The 26,866-nt window shown below is 42.5% G+C and overlaps 1 protein-coding gene across 4 annotated transcripts in view; it reads right to left on the minus strand.

Moving 5' to 3' along the window:
• kiaa1549la (KIAA1549-like a) overlaps positions 1-26,419 on the minus strand; it is a 74,311-nt gene extending 47,892 nt beyond the window's left edge. The window contains exon 1 of one of the 4 annotated variants that reach the window (XM_069527707.1): positions 26,370-26,419. Coding sequence is in view for 3 of the 4 variants with exons in the window: in XM_069527705.1 (XP_069383806.1) it covers positions 23,841-24,090 (250 nt within the window). In the remaining variant the exon portion in view is untranslated. Of the gene's footprint in view, positions 1-23,840; positions 24,361-26,369 lie in introns of those variants that run through there. The other 3 variants (XM_069527705.1, XM_069527704.1, XM_069527706.1) reach the window with 3 other exon arrangements.
• Positions 26,420-26,866: the final 447 nt, after the last annotated feature.

Here is a 26,866-nt window from a genome sequence, read left to right on the forward strand (position 1 = left end):
AGGCTCGGAACAGATGGTGATGGAGGATAAACACTGAGAGTAAGTTCTCCCTGAACACTACGAACTGCTGCTCACATCCATTTCACTCGAAAAAACAACCATATAAGCCACATTTAAACAGGTAACTCCTTAATCTGGCCTGTTTTGATAGTGTAAATGCCAAACCATCAGAAATGTGATTTGAAATGTGACTTTTTACGTCTCGACTCATCCAAACCGAGCTTCGTGTGTTTGTTCCATTTGGAATTTTGTCTGATGCACATACGTCCTGTTGTCATCACCAACGTGGGCTGCGTCCGCCTACACTTGACTCTGACATGTTGTCGATTTGACTATCACTGTATATTTGCTGTAAACACTGCAAACAAACCAAACAATGGTTTCAATTTGGGACTGTTAATCTGGACCGTGGTCTGAGGAGCCTGTCACTGATATTTTGGTTCACTGATATAAGTTTCAAGGTCTCGCACCACCACAAGGATGGTGTGAAACCGAGCTACATCCTTTTTAATGTGGTGTTTAATCTCTAGAAGTAAAAAATAAATATTTTTCAGAAGCTTCAGGCTCAAGTAAGTAAAACTAACACCAATCAGCCACAATATTAAAGCCAGGGTGAGGGTTACTGACAATTAACTCATTACTCCTGCCCTAATTACATGTTTCTTCTCAGTCACTTATTCACTCCATGCTCCATTAACGACCTAATATGTGCTGTGAATAACAATATAACTGCGTTGATTACAGGGCCCCTGACTCAATAGTCTATTTGCTTCTATGAGAAACCCATTGGGAAACAATTATTTTGAATGGAAGGATGGATGGATGAATGGATGGATGGATCAATAGATGGTGGGATGGGTTAAAGGACTGTACCATGTGCATGACTGTTTGCTGTGTTTTGAGCGTTATCTCCTCCAACGGTTCACCACCTGCTCTGGCTGAGCGCAACATATGTGACCACCATCAGACCTCTGACAAAACACTAGGAAAGAAGAACCTCCACTGAGAACAAATATGGACAGGGTGGACAGAGGGATGGACGGATGGGTTGATGGATGGTAGAAGAGAAATAGTGGAGGATAAATGTGGATCAGAGCAGAACTGACCCGCTTTATCTGTTTGGACAAAACACCCAGGACCTGTTTTTATGCTTATTTCCGTGTTAGAACATTCAGCTTATAGCAGATTATGGTGCACAAACCACTACTGGCCATTTACGAGGCTTTAGACCGATGCCAGGTTCTGCATTGACCATAGGGCCTTGCCAGCTGGAAATGTGTCCACTGATGCTCTGCTGAATCTCGGTAGATGCCAACCGGGCCCTGTCAAGCTTTGCCAGGTCACTACAAGCTTTCAGACTAGCCGTTCCCAGGTGCCTGTGATAACACAATGGTGAATGTCTGTGGGCGACGGCCAGGATCTGGATGTAATGATGCTGCTGTTGGTCAGTTCTGTTACGTTCTGCAGAATAGAAATATTTTTGGTTTATGAGCAAATATCTGCAAAATGACCGACCTTCCGATTTGTAAAATGTAAACATGCTAATCTACTCACATAAAATGGTGACCGTGCAAAATGTGGCCTGTTTTAAATACGTAAATGTGTTCTTTGTTTCCAGAGCCAATTTTTATTAAACGAGTGAGTTTTTACTTGTTGTAAAAAGGCCGTTGTATTTAGAGTGGGAGTTCTGCTGCTGGCGAGTCCAACCGCTCAGATACTCGTGATACGAGACTCAGTGGGAGAAACGATGGTCCCAAGCCAGTTGGTTTAGTCCAACAGGATGGACAAGGAACCATTTCCTGGATCTATTCAGGGCATCCATCTGTCTGTGTGGAGGCGAGAGAAGGAAAGGACTTGGATGGACTGTGGGATGGATGGTTGGTCAGGTAAGAAAGATGAATGGAGGAAAGTGGAAGGGGCACAACTAATGAATAAATAAAATAAATAGAGGGGCTCTGATTTTCACGTTAATTTTGTGGAGGATTAGTCTTCAGGTGGATGAAGAAAAATGTGGCCAAGTGTGGTATCATAACATTCTATGGATTAGTCGGTATCTGAATCATTGTCTCTAAACGTTTCTCCCTTATCGCTGCAACGATCCTGAGGTTTGTAATTCTCTGAAAGGCAATGAGTTAAATATTAAATATAATAATAACATATTAAATATATATTAGTCCCTTTTTCTCAGTGAGGAGGTGCCAGTGTGAGAAAATCTGCCTGACAACAATGTCTACTCACAGAAAATCACAGCAACTCAACAGTGAACACAAAGAGTAGGGTCACTTTCAGCTTTACCAGTTACATTAAATCTGAAACGAGGTCATTTCAAGGTGATAGTGAAACAAATATTTATTCTAAAAACACCAAACTGTCATATTTTCTAACAGCCAATGTATGCAACACGTGGTGAATTGAAGGACAGAAGGACGTATGGAATAGCTAATGGAGAATCCACTCAGTTTCTTTGAATTGCATCACCAGGAAAGGAACACACATACGTGCACACACTCAAACACACACGTGTGCACACACACAAGCAGGGAATCAAACACCTGCTTGATCTCATACTTATATTGGACGTGATATTCTTCTACACAGCCTGTTCCAGGTCGGTGTGATGAGCCTTTACTCCACTTCACCATAAAAGGTTCCCACACAAAATGTGGTGGGGGGGACATTATATTCCACCAGCGGAGGAAGTAAGGCTGCATAATGGAGGTTCTTCTTCTGTGGTAAATTAGGCTCTGAAGTACGAGCCGCACTCACGCACACGTTCATATGCTGCACTTTTACCATCGAGCCACATCGGAATCAAGACATGAGTAGCCGGGAATCGCACAACTGCTGTTTTGGTTAGTGGACGACCTTGACAGTGAAATATTCATCATGACTGAGGTGCCGCAGAATTAAATGATTCAAAAACTTTCAAACACATATTTTTTTTTTTAGAATACTTAATCGGGATTATTTCTTCCAGTCAGTAACACGAATGAATTCATTTTTAGAATATGAGAGTGTTTCTGTGATCCTCCCGCAGTCTCGAGTTCTTGTTCAACACTGGACCAACTGCAACGTCAAGTCTAGACCAGCAACCAACACTTGAGATGAACCACATGGAGTCGCAGGTAGGAAATGATGCGTGATGAGTTCAAGTCAATAAAATAAATTGTCTTTTAGGTCAAGTTTCAGAATCAAGAAGAATCCTAAACATATTAAGAAGAAGTTTTGGCGTCTGTGGTGCTTCGACTCCTGATGAAAGAGTCCATGTTCAATGTTTTATTATTGATTAGACTATTTATAAACTACCCTGAGAAGAATCTCTAATTAAATATTCATATATACATGTATATACAACAATAGAACTTTTTTCTTTTTTAAACTAAATAATTGATAGAAACGTGTTTCTTGTCTTCCTCCTGTTTCTTAAACCTGTGAGCCGATGATAATCCAGTCTTCTTGAATCTGGAGTTTCACCTGTTCAAATGCTATTAAACGTCTAAGAATGTGTGTGTGTGTGTGTGTGTGTGTGTGTGTGCGTAGTCTTTGAATTGCAGTGGGAGCTGCACAAAAAGTCAGAAAATGTCAAACTGAAATGTCATTTTCACAGCTGTTTAACTCGGACATTCTGGGTGTTTGGGTCAATTCGGAGCTAAGAATAGAAGAATCGCTGTGTCAAGCTGCTGAAAGGACGAAGAACGAAGGGAATAATTGCTCTTTTTGTCCCCCTCTCTGGTTCCAGGCATGTTTTTTATCACGACTAAATTCAGTAGCGGGGAGGTTTTTGAACCATGCACATGATAATCACCTAACTACTGTACATGCATTCAAGTTTAACCTTCCACGCAGATGTCAGGTTGGTCAGTGAACGGAAAGAAACAATGCAGAGACTGAACCTATTTGAGGTCACAGCAAATCATCAGCCTCCTCTCAGCTTAACAGCAGGGATGATTCTGCTGCTGCGTCTCCACGGCAACCGCAAGGATGCTGTCACCGGGGTAACCATTACCACAGATAAAGAAGGAAACAGAGTGTTCTTTGCTCGTGTGACGTCCGTCCTGTCGGGCGTGCGCCGCCCCTGAGATACAGCTGTAACGCCGCGACGCTATCGACACAAACACGAGATCAATTTCACGCAACGACTCTCGACTTTGCGAGTGAGCAGAGCACAAAATGAATTTGTGTCGTTTAATAAACGGAGGGGAAGATTACACAGACGAGAGTAACGTCTGCTGATAAAATGAAGTAAACAGCAAACACGTGTTTTAGTCTTTTTCTTCTCCGAACCCCACTGAGAATAAACGACGCGATCACAACCACCCAGATAAAACCAGAGCTGCAGTCGAATCAGCGCCCTGCATTTGCACAGCTTACGATAGAGAGCAGCATTAGACAGTGTTTTTAATGACAGGATGAATCTGAGGGCTTAACACACGGTGGCAACAGTTCAGACATGAATGATAAATGGACCCATAAATTGTTTATTCATCTATCATAATAAAATTATGATAACTGGGGGATTATGAGCATTAGAACAAGGGACACAAAAGATAAAACTGCATAAATAAAGATAAATATCTGCTTCCATTTGAAACTACTTACATTGTGACTTATAAAAATAAGAGTAGGGATCCTCTGAAGATTATAATTAGACTGTGAGGCCTTCTGTTTGATGTGAGTCCTATAGAGTGACCTAAATCTAAATATCCACCCCTCCATGCAGAATATAGCAAACTATCGAAGGCTTCATATGAAATTACACTTTTTCCTCACATGGATTTTCTTGAGTTATCCAGCAAACTACAAATATAAAGCTGATTTATTAATGTAAACAAAACATAATGGATAGTAAGATTTCACTAGTTTTCTCCTCTGAGATCCACACACTCCAAGTACTGTCCTGATGCTGATACTAATATTAGTGAGTAAAAAGTTTTCAATTCGATGTTTTGGCCAATACAAATTATTTTCATTCGAGATTTGAGATTTTGTATTTGCTTTCGAATTGTTTGGTTGATGAATGAAATAAACTTATGAATAAAAACTTTATTCTCAATAACAATAAATCAAAATAAATTCAATCAAAAGTAATTTTGAATCAAGAAAATAATTTTTTTTACTTAAAATCGAAACGTAGTGAAAATGATGAAGAGCAGGAACGAAAAGGAAAATACTGACACGTTATCAGATGACCTCCCTCTCATTCACTTGAAGAGAAGCTCCACAAAAACACACACAGTGCCATTAAAGTGATTAAAGTCAGAATAAATACAGCTGTCACACAAAGCTGGCGCAGATTATTCCCACAATGCATTACTGAGATGTCAGGAAGTTGGCAGCACGGTACGAACGTCACCTTGTAGGTTGCCTAACAGGAAGCCCAGTAATCTGAGGCGGTCTGCCGGGATATCTATTATTACTTGGTCGGTCTCTATCTGCCTGGCTCACCGCCGCCCCTGTGCTGCTTTGGCAGGCGTCAGGCATCTGGCAGTGTCTGGCATCATTTAGGCTGCCTGGCTGCTGCCTCCTGCCCCTGCTGCTCGGATCGCTGGGAGGCTTCAACACGTCAGCCTGCCGATTGTTAGACTCATTACACTGTTTGAAAACCTGTACCGACACAGTTAGTTAGCTGCCTGGTTAGGAGGAGAAGGTGCTCATCACCTGTTGCACTGCAGAGACACACGGGACAGACATCAGCAGCGGGGTTGGGTATCGTTTTGGGGCATAATCGACACAGCTTTCAAATGTTGTCTCGCACTTCCTTAAGTTTGCATTCGTCTCTAGTCACAGGCTGCAAGTCACGTGAGATACAACCACCTTTCCCACCGCTGGATTGGATTTGAGAAGCTGAAGACACTTCCTTCCATGATTCCCACAAAGGGCATACATTTCTTCTTGCCGTTCAGCTCCAATTCATTAGCGTCGTGTTGTTCAGAGAATTATTTAAATTGTGTTTCGTGAAAATGTGCGTCAATTTAATTTAACCTGCTAAATTGTGACTTTTTAAATTTGACAAAACACAACATTGACATTTAATCACTGCTGAAGGGGAGATGAATTATCGTTAATCTGCAGACTTTATGCAGATGCTTTCTACCCAGTGAGCTGAAGCTGCGTAAAGGTCACAGAAGCTGCTGTTGGTTCGGATGACAATGATTCTCCTCCACAGAGTTTTCAATTTATCATTCAATGGATAAACTTTGTTATTCCAACAAAAATGCGTCTCTACATGACACAAGGTCAATTTCTCAGGCACAAACGAGACGTGTTGAGTTTCTCTTCGTATCAACAATTAATTTGAAGATATGAAAACATATTTGGTGTCATGACTGAGAGTCCGGAGTGTTACTCTGGGCAAAGAGGGCGACTTCCTGTGGCCCTGCGGTAAGATGGGCCCCTGAGAACACCTGATCCACAGCAATGACATTTTAGTGAGAACCCCTTAAATTCAACGGTCGTCTTTGACCTGGAGACTGCAATGGCACCGTGGTCGGAAACCCCCCCAAGCCACTAAGCTTTCTAACAAAGCTTAGTTATTTTAGAGGTTTTACGAGGATGGCTGACTTGTATCATGCATTTCCTGAGGGTTCTCACATAGGTCCCTCCACGTTCCGTTTGCCCGGGGCCACCAATGTCCCCTGAAACACTTCTCACAGAGAGCCAGTGAAACAGGACAAGCAAGGAAACAGTAAATCTGATGCAATCTACAAAACTGCAGCTTTATATTGTGTAAAATTTACCAGGGCCTGCTCTGGTACATACATGTTATCAGCTCTAATCTTATAATGTGCAATATAACTACAGTATATGATGTCACTCCTGTAATATGATCATACATTCTATATATTCTGGAAGCAGAAACATTGAAAATGTAGTTTTTTATAAGCGCCTGCCATGGTGAACGTGAACATTTCATCTTTAAGGATAAAACATGTCTGAGGCTGCTTCCTTGTGTGCGGCTGCTCTCTGACCCACTGTCTCTCATTAAAACACAAACACAGTCAGACTGACCATCGGCAGCACCCGCAGAAATCCGGCCTGTGCCCGCGGCCAGTTTTAAAATATCACAATCACATGAACTTCTCAGACCGATGTTACAAATGTTACCTTCGGGTCTCAGTTTGACGTCTGTGCAGGTACGCGGCCTCTACACACACTGAGGCTGTGGCTCAGACAGAGGTAAGGATATCAGGAGGGAGTAAGTACGCAGTCATGCAGTAATTAAGACAAACACACGGGCAGACGAGCAGAAGGCAGCACGGCGCCTCATCTGTGCCGCTCTGTCCCGTGTGACTGGCTAACGCAGTCATGTGACTAGCTCTGGGGCACTCAGTAGGTCAGTCTAGCATAAACGGAACTGGGGAGACATCCTCGGCTGCTGCGACGTGCACGTACGTGAGCGCACACACGCGAGCCAGCAGACATTTATTCAGAAGTGCAGGAGAAGACTCAGACAGACTCACATTTCCATGGAGTAAAAATAGACACAGTCCATCTCCACTTTCTGTCCATCGTCCTACACAGACACAAACAGACACACACAAAACAAGGCAGCGTGGTGCTTTAGCAATGTTGCCTCACAGCGAGAAAAGTTCCCGGTTCGAATCCCAGTTCGGCCACTTTGGAGTTCGCATGTTCTCCCAGTGTTTTCATGTACCTTTCCTCTTGCTCCAGCTCCCCCACCACCCCTCCAAAAGGACGAGCTGTATGAATAATGGATGGATGGAAACACAACTCTCTACCTCAAGGTATGATTACGTGTGTGTGTCGGAGAGAGGCGCATTAACCAAGGCGTCGCTCAGTCAGACATAGAAAAACTCCCACGGACTTAAAGCTTTGTAGCGTTGTTGTAAAACGTCTGAAATGCAATTTGGATGATGCTCAAACCTTCCAGGAGAGAGAGAGATGAACCAGAGAGAGTCTAATGATGGACAGACAGGAACGACAACATCTCTGGGTTCCGACATCAAACTGTAGGAGACGAACATATTTTAGGGAAACATCTCTGATCTCCAGCAGGTTTGCAGATTAGTTGGATCTGTGTGCAGACAAGCTCAGACTGAGCTGAGGCTGTGAGGCGACAGACTCTGCATACATTCCTAAACACTTCTCTACACGCCCCCCCCCCCCCCCCCCCCCAGCCGGCTGGAACTAATGCTGCCGCTGTGTTTTTTTCACTTAAGCGCAGGATTTGTAGAGTTTTAAAATCTACCCAGGTGTTTGGATAATGGAATACCGCTCATCCATTGGCTGAGGTCATCACCACGAACACACACTGCGGAAGATCACAAACCCCTGCTGGCCAGTGTGCTCGTCTATAATCCTTGGACGCTGTGGTTTTATCTGCTCTGTCATAGCTTCACCTTTCCGGTATATACAGTATATATATATATATAAAACTATGAGAGGCACGTCGCTTTTGAATTTCATTTCCTCAGCCACTGCTGCTGTCACTTCTTTTGCAGCGATGCATCATCTTCTCTTCATCGTGGAAATGTTTCCCACATCGCTGTGGAAAATGGGGGCAGCAAAGGTCAATTGATTCCATCTCATATATAATTTAATTCGCTGCCTAACGTTGCCTTTCTGCACAACATGGAGACGCTGCACTGGAGGTTATAAGCTTTAGAGTCCAGAGAAGAAATAAAATAATCGGTGTTTGTACTTGTTTGTTTTGTTTAGCTGAAGTTTTCTGAACAGATCCACTTTGTTCTTTAAGACTAAACTCTGTGATCACGCTCTGCAGCTCAGCGACTGCAGATCAACAAGACGTTAAGTACTGACGAAGGATTTCACCCATTTTCTCCGCAGCATAACTTATGTAAGCCTCAGTTATGCTAATTTACCTTTATTAATTAGCGATTCCAAAACACAGCACTTGCCATCGGATATCAAAGAACATAAGGAGACGATGAACAGGGGAAACAAACTCTGAACAAGACGGAGAAACCAGAAATCAACCCAACACATCTGAGTTCAAACGCACACTTTTAAAAATAAACCAAAGAGCCTTAGTTACATCACTTTGTATTTTAATACTTTAAACAATTTGAGATTATGGTTTAGCAAAGCTGAGTAACGTTTTAATAACAAGATGCATCTAGTGAAATTGCTCGCCACACACAGACACACACACACACACTAATGTGCAGTGTGTGTGTCTGCCGCACACTGAACTGCAGAGCCTTTAGCTCATGTAGAGTAACACACACAGGGAGAAAAGAACTATTACATCATCTTCCCAAATCCATTTACTCCACTGCACAAACGCACACACACAAAAACCCAGAGACGGAGTGACACACACACACACACACACACACAGACACACACACACACACAGACAAAGACAAACATGGAAAAGATAAAGGACCGCTCACACACGACTGCAGACAAGACGAGTCCCCGAAAAAGAAACACACCTACATTTAGGAAAAGCACACACACTTGTGTCAACTCAGATCTCATCTCTCGCTTCATTTACCACCGACAACCTGCTGCTGCCGAGGCCTCGTCTGCCCGACAGCACCGTGACGGAGGTGTCCACGTTATAGTGTACGTGAGGTTTACGGCGTTTGTGTCAATTGATCTCAAAGGGTTTGTCCTTTTGAGGCTTTATCACCTCATCTCAGCAATATTTCTATTTTCTCCCCCAAAGTTAATTTACTGAATGTGCAACAACAAACACTTCCACCTGCAGCGACACATTTCCTGTCATCCTGCCTCCATCCGACAGACACAAGCAGAAGACGCAGTGCAACCTGGCTCTGCAGAGAGAATTTATCACAACCCCAGCAGGATGAGAAAATGGATTTGAGCAAATGTAACAAGCAAAGTGTAAACCGGCTGTAATTAAAGCAGAAGACGTGAGCCGTGTGAGAAAAGGTTGAGAATATTATAGCTTGCAGGAGAGCGGAGGGAAGATCTGTAACGAACCGACTCTGCAGTTTTGACATAAAAGAAAAAGAGGATGGAGAAAACGGAGCAGCTTTTGAAGCAGAGCAGAGACGGCGGTAGCACCGACCGAGGAGCAGAGAGAAGCTCCGCGGATCATGGGTCAGTGCCGCTCACTTCTGTTAAACCTCTGAATCTGTATTTTCCAGCACTGGGACCAATCCCTGAGGCCCCACAAAGCAGCTGCAGGGCTGTTCGAACTCAACACGCCTGGTGGAGGAATGAAGTACATCTCAAAGGTTTCCTCAAACTTTTTGGCAAAACCTCTTAGGATTCATGTGTCGACTCTGAAAGTTCAAATTAAAAAGAGAGAAAGAATCTTTCCAGAGTTTGTGCCATGACCCAAGACCTTGGTGCAGCACTGGTCAGTCTGCAGATTCAGTTTTTAATTGGAATGAAACTGGAAACACTCCGACTGAATGTACAGCCATGAAATATCCAGGCTACGTTATTGATTTTCAGAGTATCTAGATTTGTGTGTCTCGAGGGAGGAGGTGGTCATAAATGTTTGTTCCTGGAGGAAATAAAAAAATGATTAGTTGTTGATATATATTTCTCTCTCTCTCTCTAGTATGTATCATTAGTTGTATATGTCTACATAGATGTTTATATAAATTCAATTGTATTTCATTTCATCTTCCATATGTTTTACTTTAATTGATTATTTGCTTTTAATTTTATATCATGCATGAACTGTGCTATACAAATTAAGATTATTATAATTATTATTATCCTTCCATCAACAAACAGATGGACAGGAGTGAAAACAAAGCCTCCTTGGCAGAGCTCATAAATTCACAGGTAGGGGAAATACACTAAATGTGAACTAGACGTAGGCGGCTGGTGGGTGATGAGTGAGTTTGTTTAATCTGTAAAAACGATTGTGCCGTATTTTTAGCATCTAATTCAGCTTCTATGAAGATTGGTCGGAGGCTACGACACCACCCTTTGGTTTGATGAACCGAGGGGACCGAGGGGACAGATGTTACCAGGTGACTCGGGGATAATTGCAGGTGTGGGTTTGCAAAAGTGGACACCTGCTGAAATCTAACGTTTCTGAAATTGATGAAATGACAACATGAGTGGGGTAAAACAAAAAAAAATAAAAATTCACTGGTAAGATTTCCCCAGTTAGAAACATTTCTGTGTATACGACAGCTGTGTTGCCCAAATTAAAGTCTATTGCTGGGAATGGTCACTGGTGGGAAATGTTTTCCACCCACACAAAAATAACAAGTACAATCTGTCGAGCGAACCACAGAGGGGAACGCTCTCTGCAGGAAAAAAGAAAATCACTCAATTTCCTCAAACGTCCTCTCGGTGCATTGTTCGCATCATCGTAAGAGGTGATGGGAGTCAGAAAATTAGGAACACAGAGCAGCTGAACACATGCATTTAACTGGATTAGCAGAATTAATTTTAATTTATTCTTCTGTGGTAGGTTGTTTCCTACATTGTTCCAAACTGTAAATCTTAGAACCAGTGATGTCACTGATGTGTAATTCACAACACACTATTCAACCTCAAACACTGCAGGTTTGAATTGTGTGTTTTTTTCCACTCTGTTGTTTCGTCTTCGTCGGAAACTGACAATTCTCTTGACAGGAAAAAAAAAAAAAAGGCAAATTATTGAAGACAGACATTTCCTCTGGAGGACGTGAGAAAAGAGGACAGGTCTCTTTGTAGTGTGACACACAAACATGCCGCACACACACAGGAAGTTCAAAGCCCTAATTCACTTATGAATTCCAATTAACTCAAGTACACCCTCAAAAAAAGAACACATCACACACTCATGCCGTTACACAAGTGCACACTTACACACACTCAGACACACACGCTCATACGAAAGCATAATCACAACGAATTGTTCTGGCACTTTGACTGATGACTTTTAAACACTGTAGGTGTGTGTGTGTGTGTGTGTGTGTGTATGTGTGTGTGTGTGTGTGTATTGATTTTCAAGTAAAACATGTCCAAACTGCAGCAGGAGGAACCATGTGACTGCATCAGCCAATGAGCGAACTGAGTGAATGTGATTGGTCCTGGTTTGTGTTTGCCCTTACTGTGTCCCCTGTGGTGTGTGTGTGTGTGTGTGTGTGTGTGGTAAGATATATTTAGTGTGAGTTTGTTCCAGAAAGAGGAAATCAGACATTAATCTGATTTATCTCCGTCGTCGTCATCATCCTGAACCTGACTCACATCAATCACTGCCTCCGCTCCCTGATGTCGAGACGACGAGGACGACGTGTGAGTCTTTAAACTGCAGCAACGCCACTGAAATCTACTCGTTGTGTAACCGTCTGAACCGTTTGCAAGTGGAGAGGACGTCATAGACTGCAACACATCCATCCCAAAATATGAAGAATACAAACCAAACACACTCCAGAGCTTTCATCTCTCCATCTTTACAGTCAGACCCCGACTTCATCAAGCCTCTGCCTCTGACTACTCTGATCTCCACAGTGAGTTTCATGCAGACGTCTGAACAAACAGCGGCTTTAAGCATTTCCAGAACCTGCTCTGGGTTGTCGAGGCCGCTTACAGCTCCCTGACACCTAAACTAGGTCTCGAAGAGCGTGATTATGCACGGCTATGAATATTTGATGTTCTTTTTCCCCTCTCTGGGCTGGTTAATATACATCAGAGTGTGAGGGGAGGTCAGATCCATGTAAGTTGATTTTCCACTAATCGGGAGCAAACAATTACCTTCCTCGTCAAAACCAACAGTTCCGTTCACGCAGCGATGCAGCTTCAGTTCACCAGGGAGACGTTAATGAGGAACATACGCTGCCAACGTGGACATTTAGTTTGGTTCGTTTGTTATAAGGACTGTGGCGAGCTCGTGTAGATTTACAAGACTGAGACAAAGATTTGGGAGTTTGGTTCGAATCCTGCACCACATATCACACATGAGCAAGAGACAGCAAAAAAAACACATAAACCACGAGTAAACGAGTAAAACAGCGACATTTAACCAGCATGTTTAAGAGTCCCATGAGCCTTTGCACTCACACGTCCAATCAGAGACCGGCTCATCGATCGTGAAGTGTTTAAACTCATGTCGTCTACATCCCAGATTTCAGAACGCGAAGAAAGGTCTTCTCGGCTCTGTCGTTATAATACTTGTGGTTAAATGAACATTTTATCTTGACTTGCTGCGGCCCTGGCTTTGCATAGTTTGTCGGTAATAACTAACAAACAAACGGTGAAGAAAGCATCACCTCCTCGGTAAAAACCTACAGTACGTAACACACGAGAGGAAAGAAACACTGGACAAACATCATATGTCTCTTTACAGCTGATTCTCTGACCACAAGTCCACATCATGAAATACCAGCAGATTAATACGTTTTAAAAACAACTCAGCAACAGTGTAATTTAGGACTTTAGTCCTGTGTCCATCCTCCAAACATCCTGTGGCCTGAATTACCCTGGTTTTGTGGGCACTTTGGTTTAGTTGCTATTTACACGCACCGAGTTCGCAGGATAATAACCCACAATCCTGGCTGAGGTCAAACCGGGGATAAGCTGTTTGTTTGCATTTTCATATTTCCATCAAACATTTCAAGCATCGCTATGGAAACAGAGGAGAAATACAGCAACAGACATGAGCTTCTCCGGTGAAACATTGAGGTAATGTAAGTAAGAAACTAATTCTAAATAATATTAATTATGACATGTTCAATGGTTTAAAGACTAATTCTGGTTTATGACAACTTGGATTTGTCCATTTCTGTTTTAATAACTTCATAAAAACAAAACCATCAGTCAGGACCCAGAGTTCTACTCATCCTGGATGTGTCCAACAGGAAGTAGTGTGCTAAATACGTAGCGAGGACGGATGTTAGAAGTGTGTGAATGCAGCCGTTTTAAAAGTTTTACCGGAGACACGAGTACCTGCACCATCTGATGCAGTCAATGCTGCACTACTGATTTTTTTGGAGTAGAGGAAACAAGCACTGCGTCTTTAATTGATAAGTTCAAAAGCTAGTTGCTAACTTTGTCTGCAGTTTGGTGCAGACTGGGAGGTGCTCGGTGCTGAATGCTGCTCATATCTCATGTATCTACTCTTATCTGCAAAAGCCACAAAATCAATGCACAACAGAAACACAATCTCTTGGGCCTGTAACGCACTCGTAACCTAACACTGAGACAAGCATCAAATTATAAGCGTGGACTGATTTGTCCTGGTTTTCGGCACAGGACGTCTCACTTGAAAGAAAATACACGACTTGACGGCAGCAAGTAACTCTGCTTCCGTTGTGTTGTGGCTTTTGCATTCCGGTTTTTCAGTATTGTGCTTGTATGTCACCATCAAGAGAAGGGGACTCTACCATCACATCTCGAGCAGCTCTTGCGGTTTCTGCTTGTAGCATTTATTATTTTACTCTATTTAAAACTACAAAAATAAAATGAGTTTATCTTTTGTTCTCGCTGTGACTGAGGATTACTACAGAACAGCATCCTCATAAAGGAGGGAACAAAAATGTGGCTGTTACACAACTGTGACTTCAAGGCCACATGACAAATCAGACACACAAATAGAAAGACACTTGGACAGACAGGCACGCACACACACACACACAGCAGGAGTGAGTGATGGGACACAGGAGAGAGGTGAACAGCTGCAGTGATACATGCTGAGTTGAAGGAGAAGAGGCCAGGCCGCTATAAATCCTTCCCTCTCTCTCTCTCTCTCTCAGTCGAACACTGAAGAAGAGGAGGCTGATTAAATTTTCATTCTGTCTCTCGCCGCTTCTTTTCCTCTTCCCCTGCATTTCTTTTTCGGATGCTACAGCGGCGATAAATCCCTGCTGCCTGTCTGTTGGTCTGTTTGAAGGCTGAACCAACCTCCCGTGGGTTAGCAGGAACTCATCCAGAGAGAAACACAAAATGCGTCCTACTCCACAAGTTTCATCTGAACAAATTGATCCTTCAAACACAGTCGTCACACAACAGGATTGTATTTTCTGTCTGAGCCCGACCAGTTTATCTGTTGCCCAATAGAGATGAGCCATTCACAGTGTCAGTGTTTGTTTGTGTCGATATTACGGCCTTTTATTTTGAAGAACAGAAAACATATATTTACTGTAAGTTTACGTTCCAAGTAAACACAATGTTTATTTTCTTGGTTAAAGTTCAATGTATTTGGTCACAATTATGTTTATTTATACCATAGCCTGTAAATAAAGATGGACGACGCGTCTCTACACGCTCCCACCGTCCAGAAACGAAGCCAAAATACGTCTGATTCCGGTGTCGCCATCTTGCACCGATGTCGTCTGTGCAGAAGCGAATGAGGGAGGGGTTTGTAGTATTGACGCTTTGGCTTCACTTTAGAAGATCTGTCATGTCGTCCATCGTTATATACGGTCTATCATTTAAAGTTTTATGGTTAAACCAAACTATAAACATATCGGCCGTATCAGAAAAATTCTTCACTCCTTCACTTTTAGTATCCGTCAGGTTCCAGTTTTCCGTGGCGAGGACGATCTTGGATCTCGAAGCAGCTGAATTTCCGCTGAACGGTGAGACAACCTGGGACCAAGTGGATGATACAAATGCGTCTTGACGACAGAACGAGCGAGCTTTGGTGCAGTGGTGGGGTTTTTTTTGAGGCACACTGCCCCGATCGGTGTGATTGTCTGAAAGCCTCAGAAGAAGAGCAGAGTTCAGACAGAAACAATGTACCTCGTGTTTTTTTATCTCACTTCACTTCAGTGACAGAAGAGGAAATAAATCTGCCTGTTCACGGGTCCTGAGGCTGAAGGCAAGAGAACAGATAAATCACTCGAGGCATCTTCTTCTCTTTCAGATTTCTGTTTTTACAGACCGAAGGCTTCAACAAAGACCTCGCTGTATGAAAAGCAAACTCCGAGCGCTGAAGAGAAGAAGACGGACGCAGTCTTTCTTCGGCTTCGTCTTTTGTATCCGTCTGAAATCTGTGGTTTTGAGTTCTCTGAATAGAACACGGCCGCGATGCTGTCGAGTGCAGCATCGTGCTTTGGTTGTGTTGAACCAGGAAGTCAACTTCTGTCAACTACCTCATGTCCAACGTTAACATTTATGCATTTACCATATTAAGATAATCTATAAGACGTTGCCATAGCAACTCAATATATGTACCTTTGGATTTATCCACAAAAATCAGTCTTAACGCTCCACTTTCTGGATTTTCTCACGCTGTCAGTCTTTTCCTCAACCAATCAGGAAATGAAACTTGTTGCCCGCGTCTCTGACTGTTCAGCGTCGTCAGTCCTCCCCGGCGGCTCCAGAGGGAAATTTCTTCCACTTCCAGCGTTGACACTTCATCCCCACAGTTGTCATTGCCAGGGACAGTGAGTGCTCTCCGTCACGTGGATGGAGGGATCTATCGTTTGTCGCCTGTTCAGGGACTTCCCCACGTCAAACCTTTTTACATCAACTGGATCACGTGGTGAGCTAAAAGCACAAACCTCTGCAAGCATCGAACAACTTGCTGATATGAAATTGATTTTGTGACCTTGAAAAATCACTAACAGCATCTGGATGAATATTTTTTTTTTTTCCATTAGTGATATAATGTGACTGATGTTTCACATTTGGATCTTCAGCCACATTTACTTCATCCCTACTTCTCTAGAATGAATCAAGCAAAGCAGAACAATTATGGGCCCTCTGCTCATTATCCAATTATCTCTTAGGATTTGCATTTGCAACATCAGTGTTTTATCAGGTTGATGAAACATTCATTGTGTCTCCATATTGAGATTCTACACGGGAATGTGCAGAATGTGTGGATGAAGGACAAGCAACTGGTTTGTGCTTCTAGTTTGACCAATCACGTTTGAGCTGTGGTTGTCTGCAGGTAAACGGGTGGAACAAAGGAGGCGGAGCGGATCGACTACAGGTGATTTAATTTATCTGCATTTATATGCAGGTGGCTGTAAATTGAGATTAGCAAGATGTTGTCACTGACTCTTTAACATTGTGCAATAGGACTTTTTTTTGCCGTTTGCACCAATTTCTCAGAAAATAATTGATTTAAAAAAAAAAGAAATCATGCATATTGAGAGGACTTTATATCTATGAGTGAAATCTGGTGCAGACTAATTCAATTTAAGGGAACAGTTGGATGAGATCTACTGAGTTTGACTTTCTAGTTTTCTCTTTCCATTTTCAAATCCCATTTTAAAACCCGCCTCTTTAAAACTGATTGTTAATTGTTTTGATGTTTTTTGATACATGGTTGTTTTTGTGTTCTGTTTTAATCTCTGCCTTGTAATGTGACAGTGCCTATAAACAAAATGTAATTATTATTATTTGTTTTAATTCTGTATTCTAATATTTCATTTCTAATGTTTTCATTTCTGAATAATTCCCTGATGTTTTTCGCTTCAGTCCTGAAATGCTTTAATCCTGTTTCAACCATGTAAAGCACAGTAAAGTAGCTGTATAATAAAGTTTATTATCATTATTGTGACAACATTGAGCTTTATATTTTTAGAATGTGTAATTAGGTCGACACAGTAATTAAAGCGCTGCAGCTTTCTCACATCACACATCTGGAGGTAAACATGACGAACACACGTTCACATGCTACGTGTACAAGCTGAACGCCGGCTGTTCAATGCCGTTCTGCATGTAGAAGTCCGTACCGTGAATTCCCTGTGGACACATTAAGATGTACACACTACACAAACCACATTGCATGACATGAAACAGACCTGGCTGTGAACCACGCGCACACATGACCGAGCTTTGAACACGAGGAGTTCTCACGTAATAGATGCTTCTGCACATCAAAGCACTTCTGAAACGGGACCGTTGGAAAATAATTAACCTTCAGAAAACACGCAACCTCTCCGAGCCGCTGCACGATCGGAAAATACAAAGTGTTTTAAGTTAAGATTAGAAAATGTCTTCATCCAGAGGAGCTGCTGCGTCGTCTGATTTGTACCAGGGACCTGAGGAAATCCAGTATTTAAGATGAGAGTCCTCTTTCGCTCTCTCGCTCCGTCATTGAGTTCAAGTCTTTCTCAATCTTCCTCACTCAGATGTACACACACACACACACTCACATGTCTAATGCTACACCCAGATTCGTTCTGCTGCTCTCTAGATAGTCATCTATTTCTGGAAGGTGTGTGTGTGTGTGTGATTTAAGTATTTCTCATATTGTGGGGACCTATATTTGTTTGCGGTCTCATATTTTAGGGACCTGTTTTCATTGTGGGGACAAAAAGCAAGTCACCTATAAAATAAAATAAAATTTTAAGGGAAATTTGTGTTTTGAGGATTTAGGGTTTGGTTAAGATTAGGTTTACGTTAAGGTAGGGTTAGGTTCAGGTCAGGTTTAAGCTAAGGTTAGAGTAGGGGGTAGAATTAGACAAGTATTATCTACAATAAGCTTAGGATGAGTCTCCAGGAAATCACAGACACAACTGCGTGTGTTCACAGTGAGACTGTTGCTCAGCTCAGACAGAGTTGGCCTGATCATATCGCTCCGGTTTATCTTACTCATCCAAAAAGCTGCTCCTCTGTGTTTCTGCCTGGCAACAGTGAGTCGGCGGCGCTGCCAGCGGAGTCGTTTAACGTGACAGCAGGCGTCATTACACAGTCCGCCCGCAGTGAGGACGAGTCTCTGCGGTGAACCACAAACACTGAGAGGACTAACAGCGTTATTAAAGAACGGAGGGATCGTCAGAGAGCAGTGAGGCTTTTATTGTGACAAATGTCTTTCCCACAGCTCATTAGATCCTCACCCGTGTCCCATACATAACTCGGAAACCTTCTATTGTCAGATTCAGGTTTAAATCTGAATCATTTGTTAAAACCAAACTTCCACCAGATTCAGTTTCTAGTTGGAGCTGCTGCATAATTAAAGCAGCACAGAGACGCAGAGCTCTGCCGCTTTAATGCAGAGAGCATGTGCGACGATGATGCAGTCCCCCAACCCCCTCCACATCCGTCCTCTGGGACCGAGCGCAACATCTTTGGCCTTGGATGGAGTCGGACGTACCGCAACACCTCTGATCACCTGAGCTCTTCAGGCACAGGAGAAAACAACAGAGCCGGGACATCGTGATGACGCAAACAGCTGATGTCCGAGAACGAGCAGCTGCCACCGTCCTAACTTTCTACAATAAAGAAGCAGCGCTGTGTTAAAAACATCTGATCTGTGGTTAGGAGGTGAATTAATGTGGATGTTTGAATAGGTGTCAGTTTGAATCATACTTTAGGATCAACTTCTTAACCACTGCGGGGCATCGTGACGTCACATGACCAGGGTCGGGTATCGTTTGGGTTTTATCAGACTTTTAAATCGGCTCCGGAGCCAGATGACGATAAGAAGATATAAATGAGAGAAGATTATTTTATTGCTCAGGTAAATTGGAAGTTGAAATTGACTGTTTAAAGTATACTTCACTTAAAAATATATAAATAAAAATAAGTGCAGAACTTTTAACAAATGTAGAAAAAGTCGCAGAATAAATAAAACTTGAGGAAAGAAATCATATGTCTCCTTTATTTTCAATCAACACTCAGCCTGTGCCATGCTGCAGGTAACCATAGCAACAATCCTGATGCTTGAAGCTACGCAGAATGTTCCAACTAAATATAGTCAATCGTCAAGTTTGTCCTGGAAGAGAACAAGTGCTCATTATTCCCTAAAAACAAACTTGATTGATTAATGATAAATTGATTATTTGTGGATCTCGGGCGTCGGCTGCATCACAGGGTGAAGAGCATCACTTCGCTTTACCGCAGCTCTCTGCCTCGTTTCCCAGAGTTTGGGCGACAAACACTTTTTTAATAGACACAGTGTGACACAAAATAAATTGAGCAGAAGTGAACTGCGGCTGCGGGAACCTTTTGGCTTGAAACTCGGGAAATGATATTTGCTGAGACTGAGCACGGCGGAGCTCACGCCGCCATTCACTCAATTTGTCAGAGCTTCCCCAAACCAATGAGCTGAGCGACCGTGTGTGAGCGAGGATCCTCGAGAAGTGACATCAGATGAAGCCGGTTTGTTTGGGAGAGAGTCCTCTCATCTGTCAACCATCATCGCAGCCTCCAGAGGCATCACATCCTGCAGAGCGCATGCATTAAACACCAGCTCTGAGCTTAAGTGCACACAGGACCTGGTGGAATTCACCACAGTGTGGAGTAAAAAATTGACAAAACCAGGAGGTGACATGAGAAACTCATTCTCCTTCCACGTACAGATAAATATTTATAGATTCTATCCCTTTTTGATAATTCAGTGCAAACCCAGATTTGGTTCCGCTGCTTTCTCTCCAAATCAGCTTTAATGCTGCGATAGACCCGAACATCCTCATCTCATCAAGTGTGATTGTGCGGCTTGAGAGCGGCAGCGGGAATAAAAACGCTATTTCAGTGCCAAAACCCGACTTTGAGCTGAAATTGTATCGACCCTGCCGTCACATTTACATTCAGCCTTGGTGAGAGTCTGAATCTGACTGATTACCTGCTCTCTCTCTCTCTCTCCTTTTCGTTCTCAGCAGGAAACTCAACGACTGGAACAGTGTTAACATCGCTTTCCCTTCTGATGCTTCACAGGACAGCATTTTATTTATTTTTTCCAAAACTTTTAAATCAGACTCTCGGAGCTCGGTTCCTCCCCTCTCTGGAAACCACAGGAGGCCCGAGAGGAGCCGGGCTTTACTGCAACCAATCAACACAATCGATCGCTGCAAATGACGGCAGCAGATGATTTATCAATGATGATGTGGCTGGACATTCAATTTCCTCACGGTCCCGCCCAGGTCATTAGACCGCAGGGGTTTGTCTGCATCCTCCGTTTAAAGCCGAGAAAACGAGCAAACATGTCGTCTCATGCTCGGCCTGTCACGAGACAAATCATTATTCTAAATATCACGGGAATCACTGAAGCTTTTTGAAAACCCTGACCTTTATGTGAATTAGTGTGCCTGCATCAGAGCAACAAGAATCGTTTTTTTGTTAGTTTCAAAGTTAAGCAAAGTATTTGTTGTTTTTCTATTCTGTTACAGATATAAAAACAAAAGACAATCTGCCATCTTCCCATTTCCTTAAGTTAATTAGGAACAAATTAGACTCATGGCTTCGGTCCAATCTAATCTTCCTTTTCTCCCCTGAGCTCTGGACGCTGCTGCTGCTGAATCCAAATTACAGCAGGACCCTATGCTGCCGTGCTCCTGCCTGCCTGACCTGTTTGTAAAACTGTGTCTGCTACAGCAGGAGGTGAAAAGGGGGTCACGTACACAAATGATGATTAATTCCAACAGCAGCGTGTGGCGAGTGAGACAGAAACGACCGGAACGCTGGACGATTAAGAGGAGAGGAGCAGGACGTTTGACTTTCCGCAGATTTCCCAGAGCTCCGCAGCGTCTAATGTGTCATCCGACTGCGATCATGAGGCAACAGACTCGAGCCTGACTCTTACTCAGAGGTTATTTCAATCCCTGCCTGACAAACGCAGACGCACCGCGAGAAAAAGTACCCGATGCAGAGCAGTTCCCATGGTAACGTGGACCAATAGATGTCAGCTATTGACTGGGGATGAAGAACTCTTTAGGCCTATTAAAGGAAACACCTACACAGAGACACACAAAATGCTTATACACACACAAACACACACACACAGGATCACTTCCCATTAATGTGACTTCTTGACCACACTCTATAGTTCTCACACACACACACACACACACACACACACACACACACACACACACACACACACACACACACACACACACACACACACACACACACACACACACACACACACACACACACACACTGCAGCGAACCATCAGCCCCCAAACACATCTATTTTTGTTACAACACAATCGCACAAATGGAACATTTTCTCTGTAACATGACCTGAAAAAAGATGAATGCTTCAGCAACCAGGTAAGAGAGACAAGGTCAAATCCCCCGCAGCCATGCTACAGATACACTTTGCTTTAAAGCGCCACAGCAGGACGATATAAAAGAGGATATGTTGAGAGTGAGTGGGACGATTCGCTCAGATTACACTGAGAACAATGGGCGGATAATTCAAACGTCTCCGAATACTTTCATTCTCAAATCCAAGCTTAACGAGGAGGTCGTCGCTTAATACACGTGATTATGAAACACTTCTTATGTCACGTCCGTGGTGACATGAGAAGTGTTTCATTTCTTTCTCATTTTAAAGTTCATATTGTCTCCGAGGTGGCACCGAGTCTCCGGCCGATCAAACATCAGAATGTAAAACAACAAACCAGCAGGAGACAGACGCTCAACCATTCAGCAGTTTAATCCAAATAGGAATAACATCGTTTGTTCTGGTTTTTTTGGACAACATGAAAGACGTGTTTCTCAAACTGATGTGGAACTTGGAAGTGTTTGTACAATCACCATGCTTTTACCAATTATAATTAGAACTGACCAATATGGATTTTTGGGGTCAAAAGATTTCCAATATCTAAATATCGATTGATATATATATTTTTTAATTAAGTTATTCCCGAAGATGTTGTTATCAAAAACAAAGAAATGTAACTGAGACTTGATTTTTTTTACAGTTTAACCATTAATTTGATATCGAAGGAAAACACAAATTAATCCAAATATATAGAACTTGAATTATATATACATATTTTTTGTGTTTAGTCTTTTTTTGCATTTGTGCATTAATTGTATTGTAAGTGTGGACGTATGGACTCCTGTGATATTTATAATTTATTAGATTTAAATGCAAACATATAAATCAAACTTGGATCTCCTGAGAAAAACTGAGTCACTGTTCCTTGAAAGTGACGGGACATATTTTGTCCAGATGTCATCTTTCAAGCCGCTTTAAGAGCGAAATTACGTTTGTTTTAAATTCCTGTTGATTCTTGATGACTATTATGTGTTTATACGTCATTTAGTGATTTCATGACAAGAAATCATCAAAAAAATATCACGCAAACTCGTCAATGTGAAGCCAAGGCCTCCGCCAAGGTTCGATCAATTCCACATTAAATGTAAATGAGAAACAAAATCAGAAAGTCAGGAACCTTCAGGGCTTAAAAACACATTAAAATATAATAACTATGCATTAGCTGGAAATATGTTCCCCTATTAAAACCAGTCTCTTCAAGAAAAATAGACCAAAATATGGAAACACTGGTGGAACCAGCTGTAGAAGGAGCTGAACAGCAGGTGATAAACTGAAACCTATATTATTATTGCTTCTTCTGTTAAAGAGCTCGATTCTAAACAACATGACTCAAACCGTTGCTGCTATTTTTGTGTTTTCTGGGTTTGGCTCAGAGGACATGGAGATCATCCATCATTCATCTGTGGTGCTGACGATGGAAACGTCTCCTATGGATCGTGTTGGAGTTTGAGGACCTGGAGCTCTGAATAAATAAAAAGTTTCCTGTTTAATGCAGAGAAGCGGCCGCGGTGGGTGAGCGGCGCGGCGCGGTGCGGTGCGGCGCGGTGCGTCGTAGCGCAGCGCTGCGGTCCACCGTGCGCCCTGGCTGCGTGTTTGGAGACGTGACATCCATTAGGGCCTGCGCGCGCCAACACCGATGGTTTCACACAGGAAATAAACATATCGAATATATATATATATTCAGACAAATTAAGGACATTAATTAACGTTAATGGGATATGAGAATAACAACAAAGCCTCAGAGATCAGCACAGCAGCTCCGGATCAAAATGACAACACATGTAAAAGTGTGATAAATCCTCCAAACGCACATCTGCCCCTTCACTGGCCATAAACATCTGCATTAATGAGAGGACACCGCGAGCAGCTTCAGGATGGTGGTCACATCCTCCAGCTGCTGCTCGTCGTGGGAGATAAAGAATAGAGGGCCACCATCACAGGCTGGACACAAACAGCATCATCGTCTTACCGTCAGCGGCCAAGGAGCTCTGCATCATCAGCATCAGCACCGCGCCGACCGCCACCAACCACCGGGCCGTCATCCCACTCTGCGCCCGGGTCCTGTGCGCGGTCCTCGGTGTGCGGACGGCCACCATCCCCGCGTCCAGGATCCATGCCGTCGGAGAGGAGGAGGAGGAGGACGAGGATGAGGAGCGGGGGTCTCCTTCCCCAGTTATCCCTGCGACCCCGGGGCAGAGGAGCGCATGTTCGGGAGCCATTGGTCAACCAATTAATCCAGAATGGAAAACATCTAACGGCGCAGCTGTGTTGGAAGGCATCCGATCAACGCGCCCCCGGTGCGGACAAGAGCGGCTCCTCTGTCCATGAGCCTGTCGGAGGCTGCGAGGCTCGATGAGGAAACACGCTGATGATCTTTAAATTTCCTTGACGCGTCTGTGACTGTGATCTTCTACTGTGTCCGCAGCGCGCGCTCCATCTCGGTCAACTCCCGGCAACAACCAGGAACACAGCTGAGGCTCCTTCACAATAAAAGCCTCAGGTTTGTGGCGCTAAAGGGAGAGTTCACCCAAACTTTAAAAAAAAACCCAACTCATTATCCACTCGCCACCATGATGGTGGGTGAAGTGTCGGAGTCTCTGGGGTAAACAGCGTCGCAGCCAAATCCGGTACGATTCAAGGAACTCCGGATCGTATCGTTAAGCGTAAAAACAAATGTCGTGTTATCCTCCTCCAGAGCCACGTTCACGGTCGCCTGACACCGCACAAGCTCTCCCTTCTATGCTTTCTCCCAAGAGACACACCTGAGGATACTCGCGAGGCTGCAAGATGTCTGAGTCCGACGTCACCAGCACGCTCCAACGGCCGCATACTTTTTATTATAGCGTGCATATAAAGATGGACGACATGACAGCTCCCCAAAAGTAAAGATCGTGATCAACCGTTTGTGGGACGAGTGCGGAACACGTCATAAAGCCGGCTTCTTCCATGTTAGTGGATGGGACATTGACAACACAAAAACATCAATGTATTTGTATTCAAGAAAAACACGACAAATCAATAAACAGCATTATTATTATTATTATTATTATTATTATTACTATATTATTCTTATCAGTACTACACTTTGGGTTATATTGCTTTTTTTTGGTTCTGTAAAATTCATAGGTTTAGTTTTTAGGGCTAAACTCGCCAACTTCCTGTATCGTGTCTAACTTTAGTTGTAGCAGGTTGAAGCCATTTGTTATAATATTGGTTTAAAATGACTGATCAGTGTCTGACCTCTGAAATCAGAGACATGAGACAACAACGCTCACAACTGAGTCTTTGTTTCCTCTTACATTTGAAATGTGAAGCTAAAGAATCAAGACAATCACTGAATGTGCTGCTGGAACGTGTGTTGATGGCAGATCTGCAGGAGACAGGCGACCCCTGGTGGCGGTTTAGGGCACTGACAGCCACCACTGGGAAAAATCATCATTAGACCTGTTCCCATTGTGCCCAATTTAGTGTAAAAGACATAATTGTGAAATCAGCCTGCAGGACCCTTCATCTGTAAACACAGCATCATGTCATCTAAATGCAGTTAATTAGCTTAAAGCCGCACACAGGGAGGATTATGGGAGAAGTTATTAACGGCATGTTTGCACAAATTTTAAATTAGAGAGAAACGTTTACGACGAACACAAATGTCTGACAATGGTACAGATGTGTGTTACTTTTTATAGAGACTGTTGCACTCAAACACATCTGTATTTTTAAAAATGCAATTGTTCAGCATACTTCCTGTCAGTAACAGTTAAAATGTTCATTTAACCCACAAATAAAATAGGTTAAAACAAACAAATGGTTGGTAAATGTAATTCAAATAGTAATTATGCTTAGTTTTTGTATTTTTCCATCTTTAAGTGTACATTTGGAAGCTTAAGATACTGAACACAGGGGCAATTAAATTACTGTAACTACTGAAAATACAACCACTAAATAACAATGGGTTAGAGAAGAGGCGAAGATTTAATTTAGAATAAATTGTAGGGAAATGTAAATATTTGATTTGATTGCGCCACCTGACAAGTATTAAAACAATGAATTCAAGCTGTTTGACAACTAATTTCACAAAAGAGATTTGTTTTAACTCTTTATATTCAGTCTATGGTTTTAACACATTGTACTGAAACATTATTATTTTAAATGTCTTTTGCTGAGTCATGCTCCAAACATTTACAGGAAGTAAACAGGAAGTGCTCCACTGGGAGGGAATCCCTATTTAAGGACATTTCTTTAAACGTGTTTGGTTCTCGTGAGGAAACGTGTCCGACATGAGAAGCTAACTGTGAGAAGCTAACTGTTCTCTGCTAAAGTCAGAAACAGGTTTTTAGTTTTGAACTAGCTGACGCACCAAGTTGTTTTGGGTCATTTACAGGTTAGTCACTATAATGTGAGGGTTCTACTTTCACTTCAGTGCTGTGTAGTTCTTCTTCTTCATAATAATAATAATTTTAATAATGATAATGATAATAATGATGGAGTTTTCTCTTACCGTTTGTTTCTTCAGTCTCTTGTCAACCTTTCTGAAAACCGCGCCATTTTAGGACCCGTTCGAAATCACAGCTCAGCTCTGATTGGTCGGCCGGTTTACTCCTTTGTGATTGGTCGACCGCTTCACCTGCGTAAAGGAAATGCCACGCCCACTTCCCCAGAGACTTCCTGATCAGCTGCTCGCTGCAGCACAGACACAATAATAAAACTCTGCGACCAGTTTAAATATATTTAATGCTAAATTTCACAATAACAAACAGAAAGTTACTGGTAAAAAATAATTTTAAATTAAAAAAAAGAATTTCTTTATATTCATGTTTCCATTTGTCTTCATTTTGCTATTTTTTTGTATATAATTCACTTTACGTGATACATTTATACAAATTATAAAAAAATTACATATATATACATTTTTATAATTTGTATAAATGTATGACAAAGTGAATTGAATAAAAAAAATAAAGACAAAGCTATTAATACAGCTGTAGCCATGGCAAC

The sequence above is a fragment of the Paralichthys olivaceus genome, chromosome 7, assembly GCF_024713975.1.
Source record: "Paralichthys olivaceus isolate ysfri-2021 chromosome 7, ASM2471397v2, whole genome shotgun sequence".
NCBI lineage: Eukaryota > Metazoa > Chordata > Actinopteri > Pleuronectiformes > Paralichthyidae > Paralichthys > Paralichthys olivaceus.